The 20,721-nt window shown below is 42.3% G+C and overlaps 1 protein-coding gene across 2 annotated transcripts in view; it reads right to left on the reverse strand.

Annotated features, from left to right (window-relative positions):
* The window catches only part of STAC2 (SH3 and cysteine rich domain 2), a 77,644-nt gene that overhangs the window by 13,263 nt on the left and 43,660 nt on the right, over positions 1-20,721 (reverse strand). Inside the window, exons 3-8 of one of the 2 annotated variants that reach the window (XM_070726677.1) lie at positions 17,585-17,682; positions 10,639-10,732; positions 8,721-8,836; positions 8,329-8,410; positions 5,666-5,727; positions 3,055-3,152 (exon numbers count right to left, since the gene is read on the reverse strand). In XM_070726677.1, coding sequence (XP_070582778.1) covers positions 3,055-3,152; positions 5,666-5,727; positions 8,329-8,410; positions 8,721-8,836; positions 10,639-10,732; positions 17,585-17,682 — 550 coding nt within the window. The remainder of the gene's footprint in view (positions 1-3,054; positions 3,153-5,665; positions 5,728-8,328; positions 8,411-8,720; positions 8,837-10,638; positions 10,733-17,584; positions 17,683-20,721) is intronic. The other variant, XM_070726678.1, reaches the window with a different exon arrangement.

Raw genomic sequence — 20,721 nt, forward strand, 5'->3', positions numbered from 1 at the left:
TATCATATGAGTAAATGAGAAACCTTAGATGTCACAGGAGGGCTGTGCGATGTTAAAGGTGAGAAACACCACTTTCAAATCAGGTGATGTGGATGGAAGCCCTTAGAATAGCAAGAGCTGATTTGAGACATGCTATAAAAACAGAAAAGCGGGCCTAGAGTTAGACAGTATAGAACTTCTTTCAATACCCTATGGACTCGAGGCACTTGTGGCAAGGTATTTGGGTCATGACCCAAATAGGCAGCTTCCCTGACATGCAAGGGGGACATGGATCCTCTAAACAAGCTAAATATGTTGTTTGGATGGTTTGAGGCCATAATGTATCAGGTCTGATACAACTCCTGTTCGGAAGATCCTGCAAAAGGTCTAACTTGGAAAGTCAATACTTGGTCTTGATAACCTCTTTTGGCAAGTACTTAAGGAGTGTGCTGACCAGCTGGCCACTGTTCTCACAAAGATATTCAACCTCTCATTGCAGCAGGCTGTGGTTCCATCATGTTTTAAGACTGCCATCATTATACCAGTGCCCACAAAGACTATCGTCACATGCCTTAATGATTACCATCCTGTTGCATTCACTTGCATTATGATGGAATGCTTTGAGAGATTGATAAGTAGGGGGAAGGCATAGTTTCATGCCTTGCCCCTACTTCTACATTACGGTTTGCTTATTGGAAGATCTGTTCTATAGATCAGTGTTTTTCAACCAGTGTGCCGTGGCACACTAGTGTGCCGTGAGACATGGTCAGGTGTGCCGTGGGGAAATTAAACATGGGTCCCCAATCTTCCATTCCTGCCAGGATATCCCTTTTGTGTTCATTGAAACAGGCCCAGGTTTCACACTAAGTGAGTATAAATACATTTAGAAACTATATTATTAACTATATGTATAATATGTACTGCGTTAGAGTGTCATTTTGTATCATTTTGGTTGGTGGTGTGCCCCAGGATTTTGTAAATGTAAAAAATGTGCCACGGCTCAAAAAAGGTTGAAAATCACTGCTATAGATCAGTGTTTCCCAACTTTGGCAATTTGAAGATATTTGGACTTCAACTCCCAGAATTCCCCAGCCAGTGAATGCTGGCTGGGGAATTCTGGGAATTGAAGTCCAGATATCTTCAAGTTGCCAAGGTTGAGAAACACTGCTATAGATGATGCACTTTCCTATGTGCTTGGCACACCTGGAGGAGGAGAATACTCGTGTGCAAATGCTGTTTATTGGTTTTTAGTTTGGCGTTCAACACAATAACTCCTCATCATTTGTTCAACAAACTGGGCCTGTTAGATTTTAATCATCTTTATATACTTGGATACTGGGTTTCCTTATTGAGAGTTTTTGTGAATTGGGAGAAAAGTCTCCAACTCCAATTTCTTTCTGTACAGATTCTTCACAGGGCTGTGTCTTAAGTCCGCTACTGTCCACCTTGATGACCGACGACTGCTGGGCCAAATCTGCTACAAATCCTATTGTGACGTATGCAGATGACACAACAGTGGTAGGTCTTATCTGGGAAGACAATGAAGATGCATGTAGGGAAGAAGTGATGGATCTGGTAGGCTGGCATAATAAAAGTAACCTGGCTTTAAATGTTAATAAAACAAAGGAGGTCATAATAGATTTTAGGAAGAGCCGGCATGGTCATACTCTACTCCAAGGATCTCCAAACTTGACAACTTTAAGACTTATGGACTTCAACTCCCAGAATTCTCCAGTTGGCTTTGCTGGCTGGAGAATTCTGGGAGTTGAAGTCCACAAGTCTTAAAGTTGCCAAGTTTGGGGACCTTTGCTCTACTCAGTATCAAGGATGCATCCAAAGAGGTGGTCAACAGTATTAAGCATCTGGGGGTGCAGATAAGTAACAATCTGAACTGATACTGTATTTCCACACGTCATTCTTGCAAACCAGTGTCTGCATTTTCTGCATCAGATGAGAAAAGCACATCTCTCTCCTTCTATCCTGGCCACTTTTTACAGAGGCACGATTGCGAGTTTAACAAACTGCATCACTGTTTGGTGCATCAGTGCCTCAGATAGAAAGTCTATTCAGAGAGTGGTAAGGACAGATTATAGGAAGCTCGCTTCCTGTCATTCAGGATACTGCTTATAAGCGCTTTGTGCTTAGAGCTCAAAGCATTAGTAGAGACCCCACACAGGCACTTTACAATCTGTTTCTGCGGCTCCCCTCTGGGAAGAGGTTTTGAAGTATTTCTAGCAATTCCACTACATTACATAACAGCTTTGATCCCTGTGCCATCTGTCTGGTAAACTTGCAAGATTTGATTCTCTCGCAATGTACATGTGTACATCCAAATTAGACTGTATTGTTTCTCCATGTCATATACTATATGTGGATATATGTATAATTTTGTGTTTATTGTTGGTTGGTTGGTTGGTTGGTTGGTTGGTTGGTTGGTTGGTTGGTTGGTTGGCTGGTTCGTTCGTTCGTTCGTTCGTTCATTCATTCATTCATTCATTCATTCCAAGACAACTAGACACAAGAACAGTTTTTCCCCGAACACCATCACTCTACTAAAAAAATAATTCCCTCAACACTGTCAGACTTTCTACTAAATCTGCACTTCTATTCTACTAGTTTTTCTCATCATTCCTATCATCCTTTTCCTCCCACTTAGGACTGTATGATGTCACTTGTTGCTTGTATCCTAAGATTTTTATTAATATTGATTGTTTCTTCATTGCTTACTTGACCCCTATGACAATCATGAAGTGTTGTGCCACATGATTCTTGACAAATGTATCTTTTTCTTTTATGTACGCTGAGAGCATATGCACCAAGACAAATTCCTTGTGTGTCCAATCACACTTGGCCAATAAAATTCTATTCTTCTATTCTATTCATTCCTTCATTGTTCATGTAGTGTATATTAGAGGCGGAGATCCTTTATGAACCGAATGCAATGAAATGTCTTTTGAATATATGCTGATTAATGTACATTCGAAGTGACACTAAAGTTATTCTAAGCCTAAGATACTAGGCCTATCTCATACTATGGATTCCTAGATTGGATATCCGAGAATAATGCACACTTACTTCAGAGGCAGATCATTGTTCTCCTGAGGCAGAAACTTGTACAGAGCAACGTAAGAATACATGGGCGAGACCTCTTTGCGTGCAGAGCCTTGAGATGGCTATTGGAAAAAGAAATAACAAGTAGAAACATTGCAGTCTTGAGATAATGGTATAATCTTTAGGGATCTAGTCTGAAATAAAGAGCAAAATACCCTTTGATGCAAAGCGTTCCTACATTTTACAGCTTTTGCAAAATGCTATTACAGGCAGATAAAGATCTCATGATTACCAGAACTTGCTACTTTCCATGCTAGAGATGGTGATGGTTTGTTGGAAAGAATTTGTGAAAGTGTGCAGTTGAGCAAAATGGGTCAGGAAAAGGGCAAAAGCCAGCATAAAAGTAAAGCTGTGTGGGGGGGGGGGGATCACACACTCAGTTGACAAGAGCCTTTTTTCAGCCTTCTATCCATCCTGGGATCAATTGTTTTGCTTGGCTGTATTTTTCACAACTTTCATAGAAACATAGAAACATAGAAGTCTGACGGCAGAAAAAGACCTCATGGTCCATCTAGTCTGCCCTTATACTATTTTCTGTATTTTATCTTAGGATGGATATATGTTTATCCCAGGCATGTTTAAATTCAGTTACTGTGGATTTATCTACCACATCTGCTGGAAGTTTGTTCCAAGGATCTACTACTCTTTCAGTAAAATAATATTTTCTCATGTTGCTTTTGATCTTTCCCCCAACTAACTTCAGATTGTGTCCCCTTGTTCTTGTGTTCACTTTCCTATTAAAAACACTTCCCTCCTGGACCTTATTTAACCCTTTAATATATTTAAATGTTTCGATCATGTCCCCCCTTTTCCTTCTGTCCTCCAGACTGTACAGATTGAGTTCATTAAGTCTTTCCTGATACGTTTTATGCTTAAGACCTTCCACCATTCTTGTAGCCCGTCTTTGGACCCGTTCAATTTTGTCAATATCTTTTTGTAGGTGAGGTCTCCAGAACTGAACACAGTATTCGAAGAAAAAACAAATCAGAACATATGCCACTTGGTTTCTTTAAAAAGCAGAGCTCTGAACTTTTAAATTGTTTATAGAATCATGGGGGGTGGCATTTGAGCCACTGAATTCTGCCCCCACTCAATATGAAAACCCAGATTAAAGCAGGGATGACAAACATCTGACTCACACTGCCCAAACATGTTTAGCAAATGTCCCCTTGAACCCCTTGCCATCAAGAAATGTTCTTAACTTTCAAACAGAATCTTTCGTTTTGCCAGAGAACAGATTATGGCCTTCCTCTGGATAAAATATCTCCAAATAATGCAGTCATAACCTTCTCAGTCTTCATTTCCCAACACTAAACACAATTATCTTAATTGTGTCTAGCAGAGGTTATTTTGCCAGTCATTCTCATTGTCCCTCACTTTTCTTTAAGAAATTCTACACACATATAAAATGTCTGCCTCCTCCATGACTCACCAAGGAAGTTTATTATAGTGGGCCATCACTAAATAACTACACTTCGACAAGAAAGGGTAGAGAGTTTCTGGTTTGGAATGCCAAAGAATTATCCCACAAGAGAAAATAACTGAGTAGGCTTATTTAAAAAGGGAAAGTTATGACGTATTCTTCAATGCCACTCTACAGTACTTTTAAAGTTGAACTACTGCACTAAACAATTTTTTGGCTCTTGAATTTTAAAAAGGAATAAAAGCCAAACATAATTAAATATAAAATACAGTGATACCTTGTCTTACAAACCCCTCGTCATACAAACTTTTCAAGATATAAACCTGTGGTTTAAGATTTTTTTGCCTCTTCTTCCAAACTATTTTCACCTTACAAACCCAAGCCGCCGCCACTGGGATGCCCCACCTCCGGACTTCTGCTGGGATTCCCCTGAGGCTCCCTCCCATGGGAAACACCACCTCCTGACTTCCGTGTTTTGCGATGCTGCAGGGGAATCCCAGCAGTGCAAAAACGGGCACTTTGCTGGCAACGGAAGTCCGGAGGCAAGGTTTCCCAACAAGGGGAGCCTCAGCGAAATTGCAGCATCACAAAAACACGGAAGTCCGGAGGTGGGGTTTTCAGGACTTCCGTGTTTTTTAGATGCTGCAATTTCGCTGAGGCTCCCCTTGTTGGGAAACCTCTCCTCCAGACTTCCGTTGCCAGCGAAGTACCCATTTTTGTGCTGCTGGGATTCTCCTGCTGGGATTCCCCTGCTAGGATTCCCCTACAGCATCACAAAAACACGGAAGTCTGGAGGTGGGGTTTCCTATGGAGGGGAGTACCAGGGGAATCCCAGCAGCGCAAAAACTGGCACTTTGGTTGGCAAAAGGGGTGAGTTTTGGGCTTGCACGCATTAATTACTTTTCCATTGATTCCTATGGGAAACATTGTTTCATCTTACAAACTTTTCACCTTACAAACCTTGTCCCGGAACCAATTAAGTTCGTAAGACAAGGTATCACTGTGTAACATTATTGTGATCAATTTCTCTCCTTTCCTGCCTTCCTCCCTCTTTCTCTAGAATGAAAAATCTGAGGAAGGGGCTATATCCTACATTTTTGGGGTAATCTCTGCTTTTTCTCAATCTTGAAATGAAATGGGTACATTTTCTACCTGTTGCCCTGAGTTCTTTTCCTCCAATACAGGGTTCTCGCCTTCTGTGGCCACTGAGAAAACTGAAAGGGGGGAAACAAAGGCAGAGAATATTAAGGCTCATCATTCAAGTATGCAACAAAACATATATTCTTTCTTTTCTTTTTCTCAGAGGAGGATGTAATCCAAAATCAGAGATAACAAAGAGATTCTGGAAATTCACTAAGAAACAACATTCAGAAATCAGGGAAGCAGTCACTGATAGGAAATCTGGGCAAAATGATGTTCTTTGGGTTGCAAAGATTAGGGGGTAACAAAATTGGATTTTTGCAACTCCTTTTGATAGACCTAGCTTTCAGAGGAAATTTTAATTAGATGGCCTTTGCGGCAATTAGAGGAGTGTTTGTACGGAGGGAATCTTTTTTTTTTTAAGGATTCCCAAATAACCTCACCCTCACCTTTAGCAAAACACGTGAGAACTGAAAGCGTCCAAAGTCATAAACCTTAATCTCTGAGCTAGTCTTGGTTTCCACAGTATAATTTGTGACTAAAGGGGTGAATTTGCATTAGAACCATTTTTGGAAGATAATGCTTTCTTTTTTTGAGATTGTCTGCATCAGTTTACCAAACAGCCTACCAAACAGTAAGCAAGGATGTAATAATTGAAAACAAAATATACAATATGTGAAAGAAGATGGAATCAGAAAGAGCAAGATTTAGTGCTTGGATATCTCCAGTGACTTCTGGGATGAATTTTATTTCCAACCAGGGGTGAAATTCAATTTTTTCCCCTACCAGTTCTGTGGGCTTGGCTTGGTAGGCATGGCAGGAGAGCCCTTCATGGCACTGGACCAGGATATCTGCAAGACCGCCTCCTGCCGCACGAATCCCACAGAGTTGGTCTTCTCTGGGTCCCATCGACTAAACAATGTCGTCTGGCGGGACCCAGGGGAAGAGCCTTCTCTGTAGCGGCTCCGACCCTCTGGAACCAACTCCCCCCAGAGATTAGGACTGGCCCCACCCTCCTTGCCTTTCGCAAACTCCTCAAAACCCACCTCTGTCATCAGTCTTGGGGGAACTGAGATATTCTTTTCCCCTAGGCCTCTACAATTTATGCATGGTATGTTTGTATGTATGTTTGGTTTTATAAATAAGGTTTTTTTAGTTGTTTCAGTATTGGATTGTTACATGCTGTTTTTATCACTGTTGTTAGCCCCCCGAGTCCACGGAGAGGGGCGGCATACAAATCCAATCAATCAATCAATCAATCAATCAATCAATCAATCAATAAATCTGAGACATCTCACCCTTGCCTATGTAACTTTGTGCATGATATCACTGTGTGTATGTATTTTATCTATTGGTGGGTTTTTTTTGTAATGTAAAACTGTTATTTTAGATTTTAATTATTAGATTTGTTACCATGTATTGTTTTTATCACTGTTGTGAGCCGCCCCGAGTCTACGGAGAGGGGCGGCATACAAATCTAAATAATAATAATAATAATAATAATAATAATAATAATAATAATAATAATACTCCAAAATCTCCATTCCCACCCCATTTCAGGGGAAGGATGGTACAAAATCCCCATTCCCTCTCTACTCTGGGGCCAGCCACAGATGGTATTTGCCAGTTCTCTGAATGACTCAAAATTTCCGCTTCCGATTCTCCAGAACCTGATGAATTCCATCCCATAACAGACCATGGAAATTCTGCTTCCATGGAAATTATGAATTACACAATAACTCTGTGTAAAAATTACACATAGAAAGGGAAAGGAAAACAAACAAAGAGGAAGACCAAGGCCAAAGCTGAGGTTTTGTTCCAAACATCTTTTCCACCTAATTTTGTGCACTTTGCAGAACTGGACAGGGAAGGAGAAGGAGGAATGAGAGATAGAGAGAGGAAGAGAGAAGAGAGACAGACAGACAGAGAGAGACAGAGAGCAACAGAGTCAAAGACAGAGACAGACAGAGAAAGAAAACAAGGGAGCAAGAGAGGTGTGTGACTGCATTGACACAGGCTGAGCCATCCCTCCTTTTTTTTAAATCTATTTTTTTAAATAAGTTTTATTGAGTTATATACAAATTAAAAAACACAAAAAACAGATCGGTGTATTGTCGTCAATTTGTGAATACAATTGTAGGATGTCTGTTATAAGACAGTACAACATATATTCCCATCCCTCCCCCCTCCCCTGCTGCATCCTTACCGTTTGTCTTGTTGTAAGTTCACGGATAATCGTATCAGCGAAATTATACACATATAAATACATAAATTATACATATATTTACATATATAGCGATAACAATAATAACACAGGTAAAAAGAATTTGTCAACAAATAAATAAAGTATTATTTATCTATATTTGGTTTGCTTTTGTACTATCTTTCATTTTTTATTTTAACCATATGTACATCTGTTCTTTTTTCGGTTGTTAACCCAGTTATAAAAGTTTTTCCATGTGTCTATAGCTTGTAGTTTTTTATCGTTTTTCAATTTTTGTGTTAATGTATCATATTCTGCACAGTGAAGCATTTTTTTTAATCATATCCCTCCTTTCATGTATTACATATATAGACACGGATGTGGTGGGGTGAAAGTAAACATTGGGCATGGTCAACAAAATAGGTTATTTTACCTACGTCACATTGTAAGTGGGAATGGGAGTTTTACTCACCATTATCAGTCATATTTTCCTCTGCCGCTGGTCCACTTGCTGTTGAGCCTTCTGTGTTCTGAACTAGTTCCTCCTTCTCATTCTGGAAGAAATAAATGCCTCTTTGAGACCAGCCAAGTTTGGCTGAATGTTGCAATCTGCTTTGACTATACAAACTGACCTTGACTCTTTATATAATGAGTACTAATGAAAGAAACGTGTATTGCTTTCTTGATTTACTCATAGTTTCCATTTTTCTTCCTATCCTTTTTTCCACACATATACATTTTCAATAAAAAGTTTTCTGCCCTATCTTCTCTAGATTTCACAAAGGGTTTCCCTCAACCCCAAATGTGCTCATCAGGGACCTGTTAATGTTACCAAAATGAAATCTTTGAATTTAGGGACTATACCAGACTCTTGGTGGGGGACTCTGAGGTGCTGCTGAAGCTGGAGCGATTCATGTAGGCCAGTGAAGTGCCGTAGCGCAAAGTCTCATAAACGGGATCTACCTTCCCACTGGGGCCTGCTGGTAAACCAGATACATTTTAGAATTGGATTGTCATGCACAAAGGAGAAGCAAAGGAAGCTGTCACAAGCAGGGTCACTTTATTCTATTATTCTGAACTTTGCGAAGCATAGGCTGTCCTGGATGATTTGTAAAAAATCCTTGTGCATTGAGTGAAATCTGTTCTCATCAGCCAGATTAACCCGCCATGCTTTCTAGTTACAATCTGGAAGGACAGATTTGAGTTGCAACGACCGGTCAAATTCTTCTACAGTGGTACCTCTACTTAAGAACGCCTCTACTTACGAACTTTTCTAGATAAGAACCAGGTGTTCAAGATTTTTTTTGCTTCTTCTCAAGAACCATTTTCCACTTACAAACCCGAACCTCCGAAACTGTAACCTGAAAAAGCAGGGAGAAGCCTCCGTGGGGCCTCTCTAGGAATCTCCTAGGAGGAAACAGTGCCGGAAAAGGAGGGGAGAAGCCTCCGTGGGGTCTCTCTATGAATCCCCTGGGAGGAAACAGGGCCAGAAAAGGTGGGGAGAAGCCTCCGTGGGGCCTCTCTAGGAATCTCCTGGGAAGAAACAGGGCCGGAAAAGGTGGGGAGAAGCCTCCGTGGGGCCTCTCTAGGAATCTCCTGGGAGGAGCACGCATTATTTGCTTTTACATTGATTCCTATGGGGAAAATTGCTTCTTCTTACAAAGGTGGGGAGAAGCCTCCGGGGGGCCTCTCTAGGAATCTCCTGGGAAGAAACAGGGCCGGAAAAGGTGGGGAGAAGCCTCCGGGGGGCCTCTCTAGGAATCTCCTGGGAAGAAACAGGGCCGGAAAAGGTGGGGAGAAGCCTCCGGGGGGTCTCTCTATGAATCCCCTGGGAGGAAACATGGCCAGAAAAGGTGGGGAGAAGCCTCCGTGGGGCCTCTCTAGGAATCTCCTGGGAGGAAACAGGGCTGGAAAAGGCAGGGAGAAGCTTCCGTGGGGTCTCTCTATGAATCCCCTGGGAGGAAACAGGGCCAGAAAAGGTGGGGAGAAGCCTCCGTGGGGCCTCTCTAGGAATCTCCTGGGAGGAAACAGGGCTGGAAAAGGCAGGGAGAAACTTCCGTGGGGCCTCTCTAGGAATCTCCTGGGAAGAAACAGGGCTGGAAAAGGTGGGGAGAAGCCTCCGGGGGGCCTCTCTAGGAATCTCCTGGGAAGAAACAGGGCCGGAAAAGGTGGGGAGAAGCCTCCGTGGGGCCTCTCTAGGAATCTCCTGGGAGGAGCACGCATTATTTGCTTTTACATTGATTCCTATGGGGAAAATTGCTTCTTCTTACAAAGTTTTCTACTTAAGAACCTGGTCACGGAACGAATTAAGTTCCTAGGTAGAGGTACCACTGTACTTGGTTCCCTGATAAAGAATCTATTTGCTAAATTGGGATCTGGGAGGCCTTTGAATTCCAAAATGAACCTCCCTCCCACCCCCTCCCACCCCAAACCTTCCATGCAATTGTCCTGCCTCAATCATGGCATTTTACTTGATGACACCAGCACCATAGTAATCTCCTAAGTATAACTCTCCGGTATTTTCTTGCTGCTGCTTCTGTATTCTTTCTTACCCCTAAATATCCATCGAGGAGTCAGCAGAGGCAATTTAGAGGTTAGGTGTCAGAAGATGAGAACTATAAAATCCCCCCCCTTTTTTTTTACATGCACTGTACATGCATATCTGCCGTCTTGAACCCTTCCCTTGGGAAGCTCTGCCTTTCCACCCCACCATCCTTTTTCCATGGCTGTGTTTCTGTCACAATTTTTACTTTTCAGGCTTTAGAAGTAGCCAAGTGTTTACCTGCAGGAGGAGATTCCTTGGCTGGGGCTGGTTGGGGCTGTGGTTCATGTAGCAGCAGAGGAGAACTAAGATTACGGCGGAAAGAGGTTGCCTGCTGAGGAACGAAATACAGAAGGATATTTCAATGGCTGCTATAGAGTACTATTATGTGCTTGATTCTCTGCCGTACTGCTGAGAGGATGAATTAATATAGGAACTTTACAAAGAACTAGTTTATACTTTATTTCCTCTTTATATACAGTGATACCTTGTCTTACAAACTTAATTGGTTCCGGGATGAGGTTCTTAAGGTGAAAAGTTTGTAAGACGAAACAATGTTTCCCATAAGAATCAATGGAAAAGCGATTAATGCGTGCAAGCCCAAAATTCACCCCTTTTGCCAGCTGAAGTGCCCATTTTTGCGCTGTTGGGATTTCCCTAAGGCTCTCCTCCATGGGAAACCCCACCTCTGGACTTTTGTGTTTTTGTGATGCTGCAGGGGAATCCCAGCAGGGGAATCTCAGCATGACAAAAACACTGAAGACCTCAAAACCCCACCTCCGGACCTCTGTGTTTTTGCCATGCTGCGATTTCACTGAGGCTCCCCTCGCTGGGAAATCCCATCTCCGGACTTCCGTTGCCACTGAAGCGCCCGTTTTTGTGCTGCTGGGATCCCCTGCTGGGATTCCCCTGCAGCATCACAAAAACACGGAAATCCGGAGGTGGGGTTTCCCATGGAGGGGAGCCTCAGGGGAATCCCAGCAGTGTAAAAACGGGTGCTTCGCTGGCAAAGGAAGTCCGGAGGCGGGGCATCCCAGTGGCGGCAGTGGGTTTGTAAGGTGAAAATAGTTTGTAAGAAGAGGCCAAAAAAATCTTAAACCACAGGTTTGTATCTCGAAAAGTTTGTATGACGAGGCATTTGTAAGACGAGGTATCACTGAACTTTTAGAGAAATTTTAAGTTAAGTAAAACAGGAGAGGAAATAATCTAGAACTCTACATCGGCTTCTAAAAATGGTGATCCTTAGATTCACTCTTTGATTCTAGAAATCTGGTATAGCAGATTGAATTTGGTTTCAAACCGAGAAAATTCCTTGCTCATCTACTAACATTGATCTTACAGAGCTGTTGGGAATCTACTGTTCTGAGATCCCTGGAGGAAACATGGAAATATAATCTAATAAGGCAAAAGTTGTGGAATCTGAAAAGAGAAACAAAACTATTTTACAGAAACCTGGTTCCAAGCGATATAACACTTTCTGTATCATAATATCAATTGCTGAACCAGAGAAAGCATACGTAATTCATATTGATAAAACCAGAAAATCAAATATAATTAACCATAGCGCAAGATATGTGTATTGTAATACTGCAGTTTATTCATTCTGCCTTTTGCACAACAAAATAAATAATGGAAGTTTAATATGTCGATAATGTTCACAAATTAGAACAAATTATATTGCAAACCTCCTTTCCATTATTTCTTTCTTAACTATTCTCAGAATGCACATCGCCTCTACTTTTCTTGGTTTACTGCTCACCTGGAGGAAGGATTGCAATACAAGCAACTATTTGCATGCAGCGAAACACACCTCATTAAAGTGTGATTCCATAAGCTACAATTTGTTAAGGATAAATACAAAAGAAAAGAAACAAGAGAAGTGGATTGATAAATACCTTAAAATGTTTATTAGTGGCCAAGTGCTTTTTAGAATGTCCTTGAGTGAAAAAAATTACAAGTGTCTAGAAATAAAATACTAATCTACTGTTAGTTTAAAGAATGTATAAGACAAATGAAGTGATTTATCCAGTTTAAGAAAGACTTATTAGGTAACAAAGAATTGAAATATTTGATTTCAAGAGACTGAGGGACATATTTTTTAAAACACGTGGGCTGTTTGCCTTACATAGTACTTCTGAACAGCTGGAACTAACAGCAAGTATAGAGAAAAATAAAGGGTTGCGAGAAATATATTTTTGGCATGTTGCTTTATGTCTACTTTATGTTCATTGATTTATGTTTTATACAATTTGCTGGGGCAATTTTAAAAACCAAACCTGGTCATATATGGTAATTTTGATCTTACATAATAGGAATTTTCTTGAATCGCTCAAAATTTATCTTAGTTCAGCATTTCCTTTGCCCTTTATTAGCTATTTTTTAGCAATTCAAAAACTTGTAATTCTAACATTTTATTTTTTACAGTGTATACTGCTATTATATTTTTTACAGTTTATTGTATATTGCTAAGAATACTAAGATTTCAGAGGAAGTCAGGTACCAGTAGTTCAGAAATGTGAAAAATAAACATTTTGATTCTCACAATAGCCATGTAGCTATTCAGAAGGAGATTGGACTGCCATCTGTCTCAAATGGTGTAAGAAATCCTGTTGAGTGGGTGGGTGGGTTGGACTAGATGATCTACAAGGTCCCTTCCAACTCTAATAAATAAATAAATAAATAAATGTCTTTGAGTACTTTTAAGTGGCAGAAGGAGACCTATCTTCCCCAACCCTTGTTCCCATAACTTATTTGGAGGCATATTGTCCAGAGGCAACATTAAATAGAAACATAGAAACATAGAAGACTGACGGCAGAAAAAGACCTCATGATCCATCTAGTCTGCCCTTATACTATTTTTTATATTTTATGGATATATGTTTATAAGAGGCATGTTTAAATTCAGTTACTGTGGATTTACCAACCACGTCTGCTAGAAGTTTGTTCCAAGGATCTACTACTCTTTCAGTAAAATAATATTTTCTCATGTTGCTTTTGATCTTTCCCCCAACTAACTTCAGATTGTGTCCCTTTGTTCTTGTATTCACTTCCCTATTAAAAACACTTCCCTCCTAAACCCTATTTAACCCTTTGACATATTTAAATGTTTCAATCATGTCCCCCCCCTTTCCCTTCTGCCCTCCAGACTATACAGATTGAGTTCATTAAGTCTTTCCTGATACGTTTTATGCTTAAGACCGCCCACTATTCTTGTAGCCCGTCTTTGGACCCGTTCAATTTTGTCAATATCTTTTTGTAGGTGAGGTCTCCAGAACGGAACACAGTATTCCAAATGTGGTCTCACCAACGCTCTCAAATCTTAAGAGCCGGGGTGGCGCAGCAGGTAGAGTGCTGCACTGCAGGCCGCTGAAGCTGACTGTAGATCTGTAAGTCAGCAGTTCAAATCTCAACACCGGCTCATGGTTGACTCAGCCTTCCATCCTTCCGAGATGGGTAAAATGAGGACCCGGATTGTGGGGGCAATATGCTGTCTCTGTTAAAAAATGCTATTGCTAACATGTTGTAAGCCACCTTGAGTCTAAGGAGAAGGGCGGCATAAAAATCGAATAAATAAAATAAATAAAAATAAATCTGAAGATAACAAACCTTGCTTTAAAGCCATTCATATTAGTAGCCATCACCAGGAATACCACATTATGTGCTATGTGAAAACATCCTTTTATTTGCCTATTCTAAATCTTAAGCAATCTTAAGATATTGCTTCATTGGATGACCTTTTCTTCTCGTCTTTCTTCTCTTGAGAGAAGAAAATATATTGTCCATTTTCTCCATGTCATGCTTAATTTATGCACCTAAGTAATATCCTTACCACTAGTCTTTTTCCTCTAAGCTAAACGCCTTACATTTTCCAGCCTTTCTTTGTAAGGAAAATGATTATCTTGATCTCCCTTGCCCTGCACTTCTTCCAGGCCAAACCATAATTGTACAGAATATACCAGATAATTGAGCCGGGGTGGTGCAGCAGGTAGATTGCTGTACTGCAGGCCACTGAAGCTGACTGTAGATCTGTAGGTCAGCGGTTCAAATCTCATCACCGGCTCAAGGTTGACTCAGCCTTCCATCTTTCTGAGGTGGGTAAAATGAGGACCCGGATTGTGGGGGCAATATGCTGGCTCTGTTAAAATGTGCTATTGCTAACATGTTGTAAGCCGCCCTGAGTCTAAGGAGAAGGGCGGCATAAAAATTGAATAAATAAATAAATAATAAATAGCTATACCAGATATTATAATGCTGGCTGTTTTATTTTCAATTCCTTATTTTGTCACACCTATCATAGAATATGCCTTTCGCAAAACTGCTATGACAGATATCTATTCAGAAAAACCTGAAGACTTTTGTTTGATAAGCCTCCTGCCGCACGAATCCCAGCGACCGATTAGATCCCACAGAGTGGGCCTTCTCCGGGTCCCGTCAACTAAACAGTGTCGGTTGGCGGGCCCCAGGGGAAGAGCCTTCTCTGTGGCGGCACCGGCTCTCTGGAACCAACTCCCCCCGGAGATTAGAACTGCCCCTACTCTACCTGCCTTCCGTAAACTCCTTAAAACCCATCTTTGCCGTCAGGCATGGGGGAACTAAGACATCTCCCCCTGGGCATGTTTAAATTGTGTATGGTATGCTTGTGAGTGTGTATGTACTATATGGGGTTTCTTTTTAAATCTTAAATGTTTTAAATGTATTCAGATTATTTATGATTTGTTTTTCTCTGCTGTGAGCCGCCCCGAGTCCTCGGAGAGGGGCGGCATGCAATTCTAAATAATAAATAAATAAATAAATAAATAAAGTCATATCAACAAATATCTAAAATTTGGGGAGAGTTCTATGTTGCCTAAAGGTACATCACTTTACACTTACTTAAACTGAATGTTTGTCATTTGAATGACTTTTCACCCAGTTTTGAGAGACCAGTTTGGATATTTTCCCCACAGAACTTATTTGTTTTTTTTGAAACACCAGCACCACCAAAATGATTTGTTTGCAAGAAAAAGTGAGTGCAAAGCCACTGCTCTTGATACTGGACTTCATCCAAAATGCACAAACACTTTGTAGGCAGAATTCACCCTCCTGTTTCTTTCTCCCTCATATCACTGCCCATCTTCCTCCTGCAGAATGTATGTACTATATAGGCTATGGCACTGGCAATCAATCATGCATTTCTTTTATTTGTTTGTTTGTATCCTGCCTTTATTAATTTTAGTCAAATAACTCAAAGCGGTGAATAGGAGTGTATTCCTCTTATATCTGTATTCCTGCAGCTTAAGATTTGTTGGCTTTTTTAGCCACTGCTGCACATTGTTGGCTCATGTTTAGTTTGTTGTCCACAAAGACTCCAAAATCTCTCACACATTCTCTGCTGTTGAGAGTGTTTTTGCCCAGTTTGTATGTGTGTTTTGGGTTTTTCTTACCTAGGTGTAGTGTCGTATTTTTCTCTGCATTAAACTTCATTTTGTTTCTTTGTGCCCATTGCACTAATCTGCCTAATTCCCTCTGCATCCTTAGCCTATCCTCTGGGGTGTTGGCCACTCCCGCCAGCTTGGCATCATCTGCAAATTTGATTAGTTCCCCTTCTACTCCCTCATCTAAGTCATTAATGAATATGTTGAAAAGTGCTGGGCCTAGGACTGTTCCTTGTGGTACCCCACTATTGACTTCTTTCGATGTGGACATGGACCCATTTAGGACTACTTGCTGGGTGCAGTTGGTCAGCCAGTTGCCAATCCACCTGGTAGTGTTGCTGTCTATCCCACTTTTCTCTAGTTTGCACAGTAATCTATTGTGGCAGGTTCTAAAGACCCTGGCTGAACCTCTGCCTCTGGCACAGAGTCCTCGCCAGCCTCCTCACTGTCCAATTCGGGCGCCCTGCTGCACAGGCTGTTGGCGCATCACCAAGTCGGTCTCCTCTCGAATGGTAACCGCTGTCAGCTGCACAGACTGCTGGCGGGCCCCAATAGGCAGGCTCCAATGGGACCAAATTTTGTTGATCGTGGAGGCACTGCAATGGCAGAAACATCTAGAACTGCACATAAACTCCTTCATTCAGCACCACTGTAATGTCAAACAATCGTTCAACAATTGAATGTTAGGTGAGGCCTACTTGTATTACATCAACCCTGTGTTGTTGTGGTTAGCTCTGGCCCAGCTCCTGCCCCAAGGAATGTGCAGGTGGATGTGGGGGAGATATCCACATGCCGCAGGCCTGTTTGGCTCCCGATGGAATCTGCCGATGAAGCCTCCTCTGACCAAGGAAGTGTGAGTGACAGGGAAGAGGGGAGTTTGGCAGACAGCCCAGGAGGAGATCAATCATCTGTATCATCCCTGGATTCTGAACAAGAATTAATGACACATCCACTCATGCATAGAGTGATGCATAGGAGACAACAACTGAAGGATTATTACAAGAGAAAATGAGGCCATTTATTGGTTGGGTGGGGCTCCAGTAATTAGGGCTGCTGCTATAAATAGCAGCGTGTGGGTTTGGCCGTTGTGAAAGAGTATCTGATCGCAGTTCTTCAGGAATCATGTGTTGCTGTTTTCTGGACTTTGTTGATTTTTCACGCCTTTGAAACCAAAGCAGAACAACGTGTGTGTGTGTGTCTCACTTCGTTGGAAGAAGAAGGAGTGTGAGATTTCTTCACAGCTGCTAGCTAAGTACTTAATGACTGCTTAAGGGAAATTGTACAGGCTACCCGGTTGTTTTGGGACGAGTGCTCTTTGCAATGCAAAAAGTGTGCTTAGTTTATTTTGAATTTTGTGATAAAGAACATTGTTTTGAATTTTCAAACATGTGTGTGTCTGAAATTTGTACCCTTGAATTTTCGGGAGGCTCCTACCAGAGAGCCCAGCAGAACATGTATAAAGTATAAAATAGAGTCCATCTTCTCCAGAAGTGGGCTGCTAAGGTGGAACGGTGACGTGTGCTCATCCCTGTGGCTCTGAGTGCTAGCGGAGTCCAGCGCAATTCTGCTACTGCACCTGGGCAGGGAGCGAAATCGCATCCGGACATGCAGGTGCGCCCATGGCAGTACCAGAATTGCGCTGGACTCCGCTAGCACTCAGAGCCACGGGGGCGAGCACACGTCGCCGTTCCACCTTAGCAGCCCATCTCTAATCTTCTTTCTCTTTGGATCTTTGTATCCTAACCCAGGAATAGCTTTGCTTAGCTACTTACTGTCTTGCCCAGGCACTGCTGATGAGAAACCTCTTCCGAACACCACAGATGCACACTTGCTTTGCATGTCTTGCATCGCAGGCCTTGCTTGGAGTTTCCTAAAAATAGAGCCAAGACACACAAGGGAGTTGAAGGTCTTTTGCTAAGATAGTAGACGTAGGTTGGTGGGAATGACATTGAGGGGCAAACCAAGAGAGAATAAACATCAGAAATATATGCCTGATAGCAAGGAACTACAGGAATACTTCCGGGGCCGCCTTCTGCCGCATGAATCCCAGTGGCCAATTAGGTCCCAGAGTTGGCTTCTCCGGGTCCTGTCGATTAAACAATGTCGTCTGGTGGGACCTAGGGGAAGAGCCTTCTCTGTGGCGGCCCCGGCTCTCTGTAATCAACTTCCCCTTCCACCCTCCCCGTCTTCCACAAGATGTTAAAGACTCACTTATGCCGCCAGGCATGGGGGGATTAACTCCCCCCTCTCTTCTGACTATAGCACTTGAGAATGCTATGACTGTCGCATTGATTGTTTTTAATATTAAGGGGTTTTAATTCTATTTTTATTAATTGGATTTGTATTATTGTTTACTGCATTTATTGTTGTTGTGAGCCGCCCTGAGTCTTCGGCGGCATACAAATCTAATAAATTAAATTAAATTAAAATTAACTGGCTATATACTTATCACAAATGAGCCAGATAACGATTCCCATTCTCCCTATTCAACCTATCTGTAGGGTGGCTTATTAAAATCCAACCATCTTATGATTCCCCCGCCCAAAAAAACCCTTATTTCCAGGCTATTTTTCCATTTTCACTTACAGGCAGCTCTCGACTTACAACTGGTCACTTTAGTCCCTGCCCCCCAATCTATTTATGATCTGATCTTGAAGTTATGGTCACTGCACTGCCCCTGTGATTGTTCATTCTTATGTAAGACTTGGGAGTGCTGTAGTGCCCTCCCACCTCCCTTCACATTCCCTGCAACGAACCCCATACCCTCCTCTAGCTCCTTACTCCATGTCACTCATCACACCTTTCAAAGAGCTCCAGCGCTTGGGTTAAGGATGTGTGCGATGGGCATGGTGAGCGGATGTGGGACAAGGAGAAGGATATGGGACCTGCTGGGGTGGAAAGTAGGCCCAAGCTCTATAACAGTGATAGGCCTGTTTTTCAACCTCTGCAGGCTCCAGAGGTTTACCTGAAGCCTGGGGAGGGCGAAAACGCCCTCCCCTGCCCCCCTTGGAGGCCCTCCAGAAGTTGAAAATGCCTTTCCACAGCTTCTACCGCACGAATCCCAGCGGCCGATAAGGTCCCACAGAGTTGGCCTTCTCCGGGTCCCGTCAACCAAACACTGTCATTTGGCGGGCCCCAGGGGAAGAGCTTTCTCTGTGGCGGCCCTGACCCCGGCCCTCTGGAATCAACTCCCCCTGGAGATTAGAAAGGCCCCCACCCTCCTTGTCTTTCGCAAGTTACTCAAGACCCACCTATATCGCCAGGCATGGGGGAATTAAGACATCTCCCCCAGGCTTTCTTATATTTTGTTTGGTATGTATGTGCTGTATGGTTTTTAAATTGTTGGGTTTTTTAAAATAATTTTATTATTAGATTTGTTCCATTGTTATACTGTTTTTTATTACTGTTGTGAGCCGCCCCGAGTCTTCGGAGAGGGGCGGCATACAAATCTAATAAATTGAATTGAATTGAATTCTGTGCAAGTTGAAAATCAGCTGGCCAGGGCGTACATGAATGCTGGATCTGGAGCCTCCTGCCACATACCTTCCAGAGACCAATAACAGCACACCACCAGGTCCTGTCAACTAAACAATGTAGGTTGGCGGGGCCGTGGGGGAGGGCCTTCTCTGTGGCTGCCCCAGCTCTATGGAACCAACTGCCCCCCGAGGTCCATACTGCTCCCACCCTACTGACCTTCCACAAGGCCACAAAGACCTGGCTTTGCTGGCAGGCCTGGGGGCCATGAATTGTCTATCTTTCATGGTGAAATTTTATTTTATGAATGGTGTTAATGCGTAAGATTTGATTGGTTTTATCGGGGTTAGTTTTTTAGTGTTTATATTTGACTTTTTTTTAATTGTTGTATCTTTTTGTATTGTTATTATGTTGTAAGCCGCCCTGAGTCCTTCGGGATTGGGCAGCACAGAAATCAAATTATTATTATTATTATTATTATTATTATTATTATTAATAATAATAATAATAATAATCTCTGGCATAACCCCGTGAAAGTGGTCCCAGTGGTACTTGACACGCTGGGCGCAGTACCAAAGGATCTCAGCGGACATTTGAAAACCATCGGAATTGACAAAATCTCCATCTGTCAATTGCAAAAGGCCGCTTTACTGGGATCGGGACACATAATTCGCTGCTACATCACACAATCCTAGGTGCTTGGGAAGTGCCCGACTGGTGATGAAATATGAAATCCAGCATAGTGATCTTGTTTGCTGTGTTGTATTGACATAATAATAATAATAATAATAATAATAATAATAATAATAATAATAATAATAATGGCTCATGTGCCAGCAGATAAAGACTCCGTGTGCCACCTGTACCTCGCGTGCCATAGGTTCACCATCCCTGCCCTATAGGGACTCTGGGGGGCATGGGGAGAGCTTGAAGTGCCTCAGGGGGTGGGGGATGCCTTGAGAGATTAGGGGGGGGGGTTCTCTGGAAACTCCACTCAACAACCCAAAGATTAATTTAATGACTGAGTCGGGAAGAAGAGCTATGCGGGGTGTTACACATGAGACGAACACTTGGGTGCTTCCCTTAACATCCATCGCAACTTCCAACCCAAAAGAACAATGCTGCCCGGCCAAAGCAAGCCCCCACCCACCTCCAATGGCTTGTTGCTAGCCTGCTTTAAAAAAGGAAAAAAGAAATACCAGGCCTATGTGCATCTCTTTGCTCTTTCATGGGCTGTGCGCCAGCTGTTCTATTTTTTTCTCTCTGCAGGCTCCACTCAAGCAGATGAGGTACATCAACAGCCAACTTCCGCCAATGCATATTTTTCCAAGCTTCGTCTAGAATCAATGCCTAATCCTTATTAAGTCTAAACCTATCTCAGGGACTGCCTTCTGCTGCATGAATTCCAGAGACCAGTTAGGTCCCACAGAGTGGG

The sequence above is a fragment of the Erythrolamprus reginae genome, chromosome Z (genome assembly GCF_031021105.1).
Source record: "Erythrolamprus reginae isolate rEryReg1 chromosome Z, rEryReg1.hap1, whole genome shotgun sequence".
NCBI classification, from domain to species: Eukaryota; Metazoa; Chordata; class Lepidosauria; order Squamata; family Dipsadidae; genus Erythrolamprus; species Erythrolamprus reginae.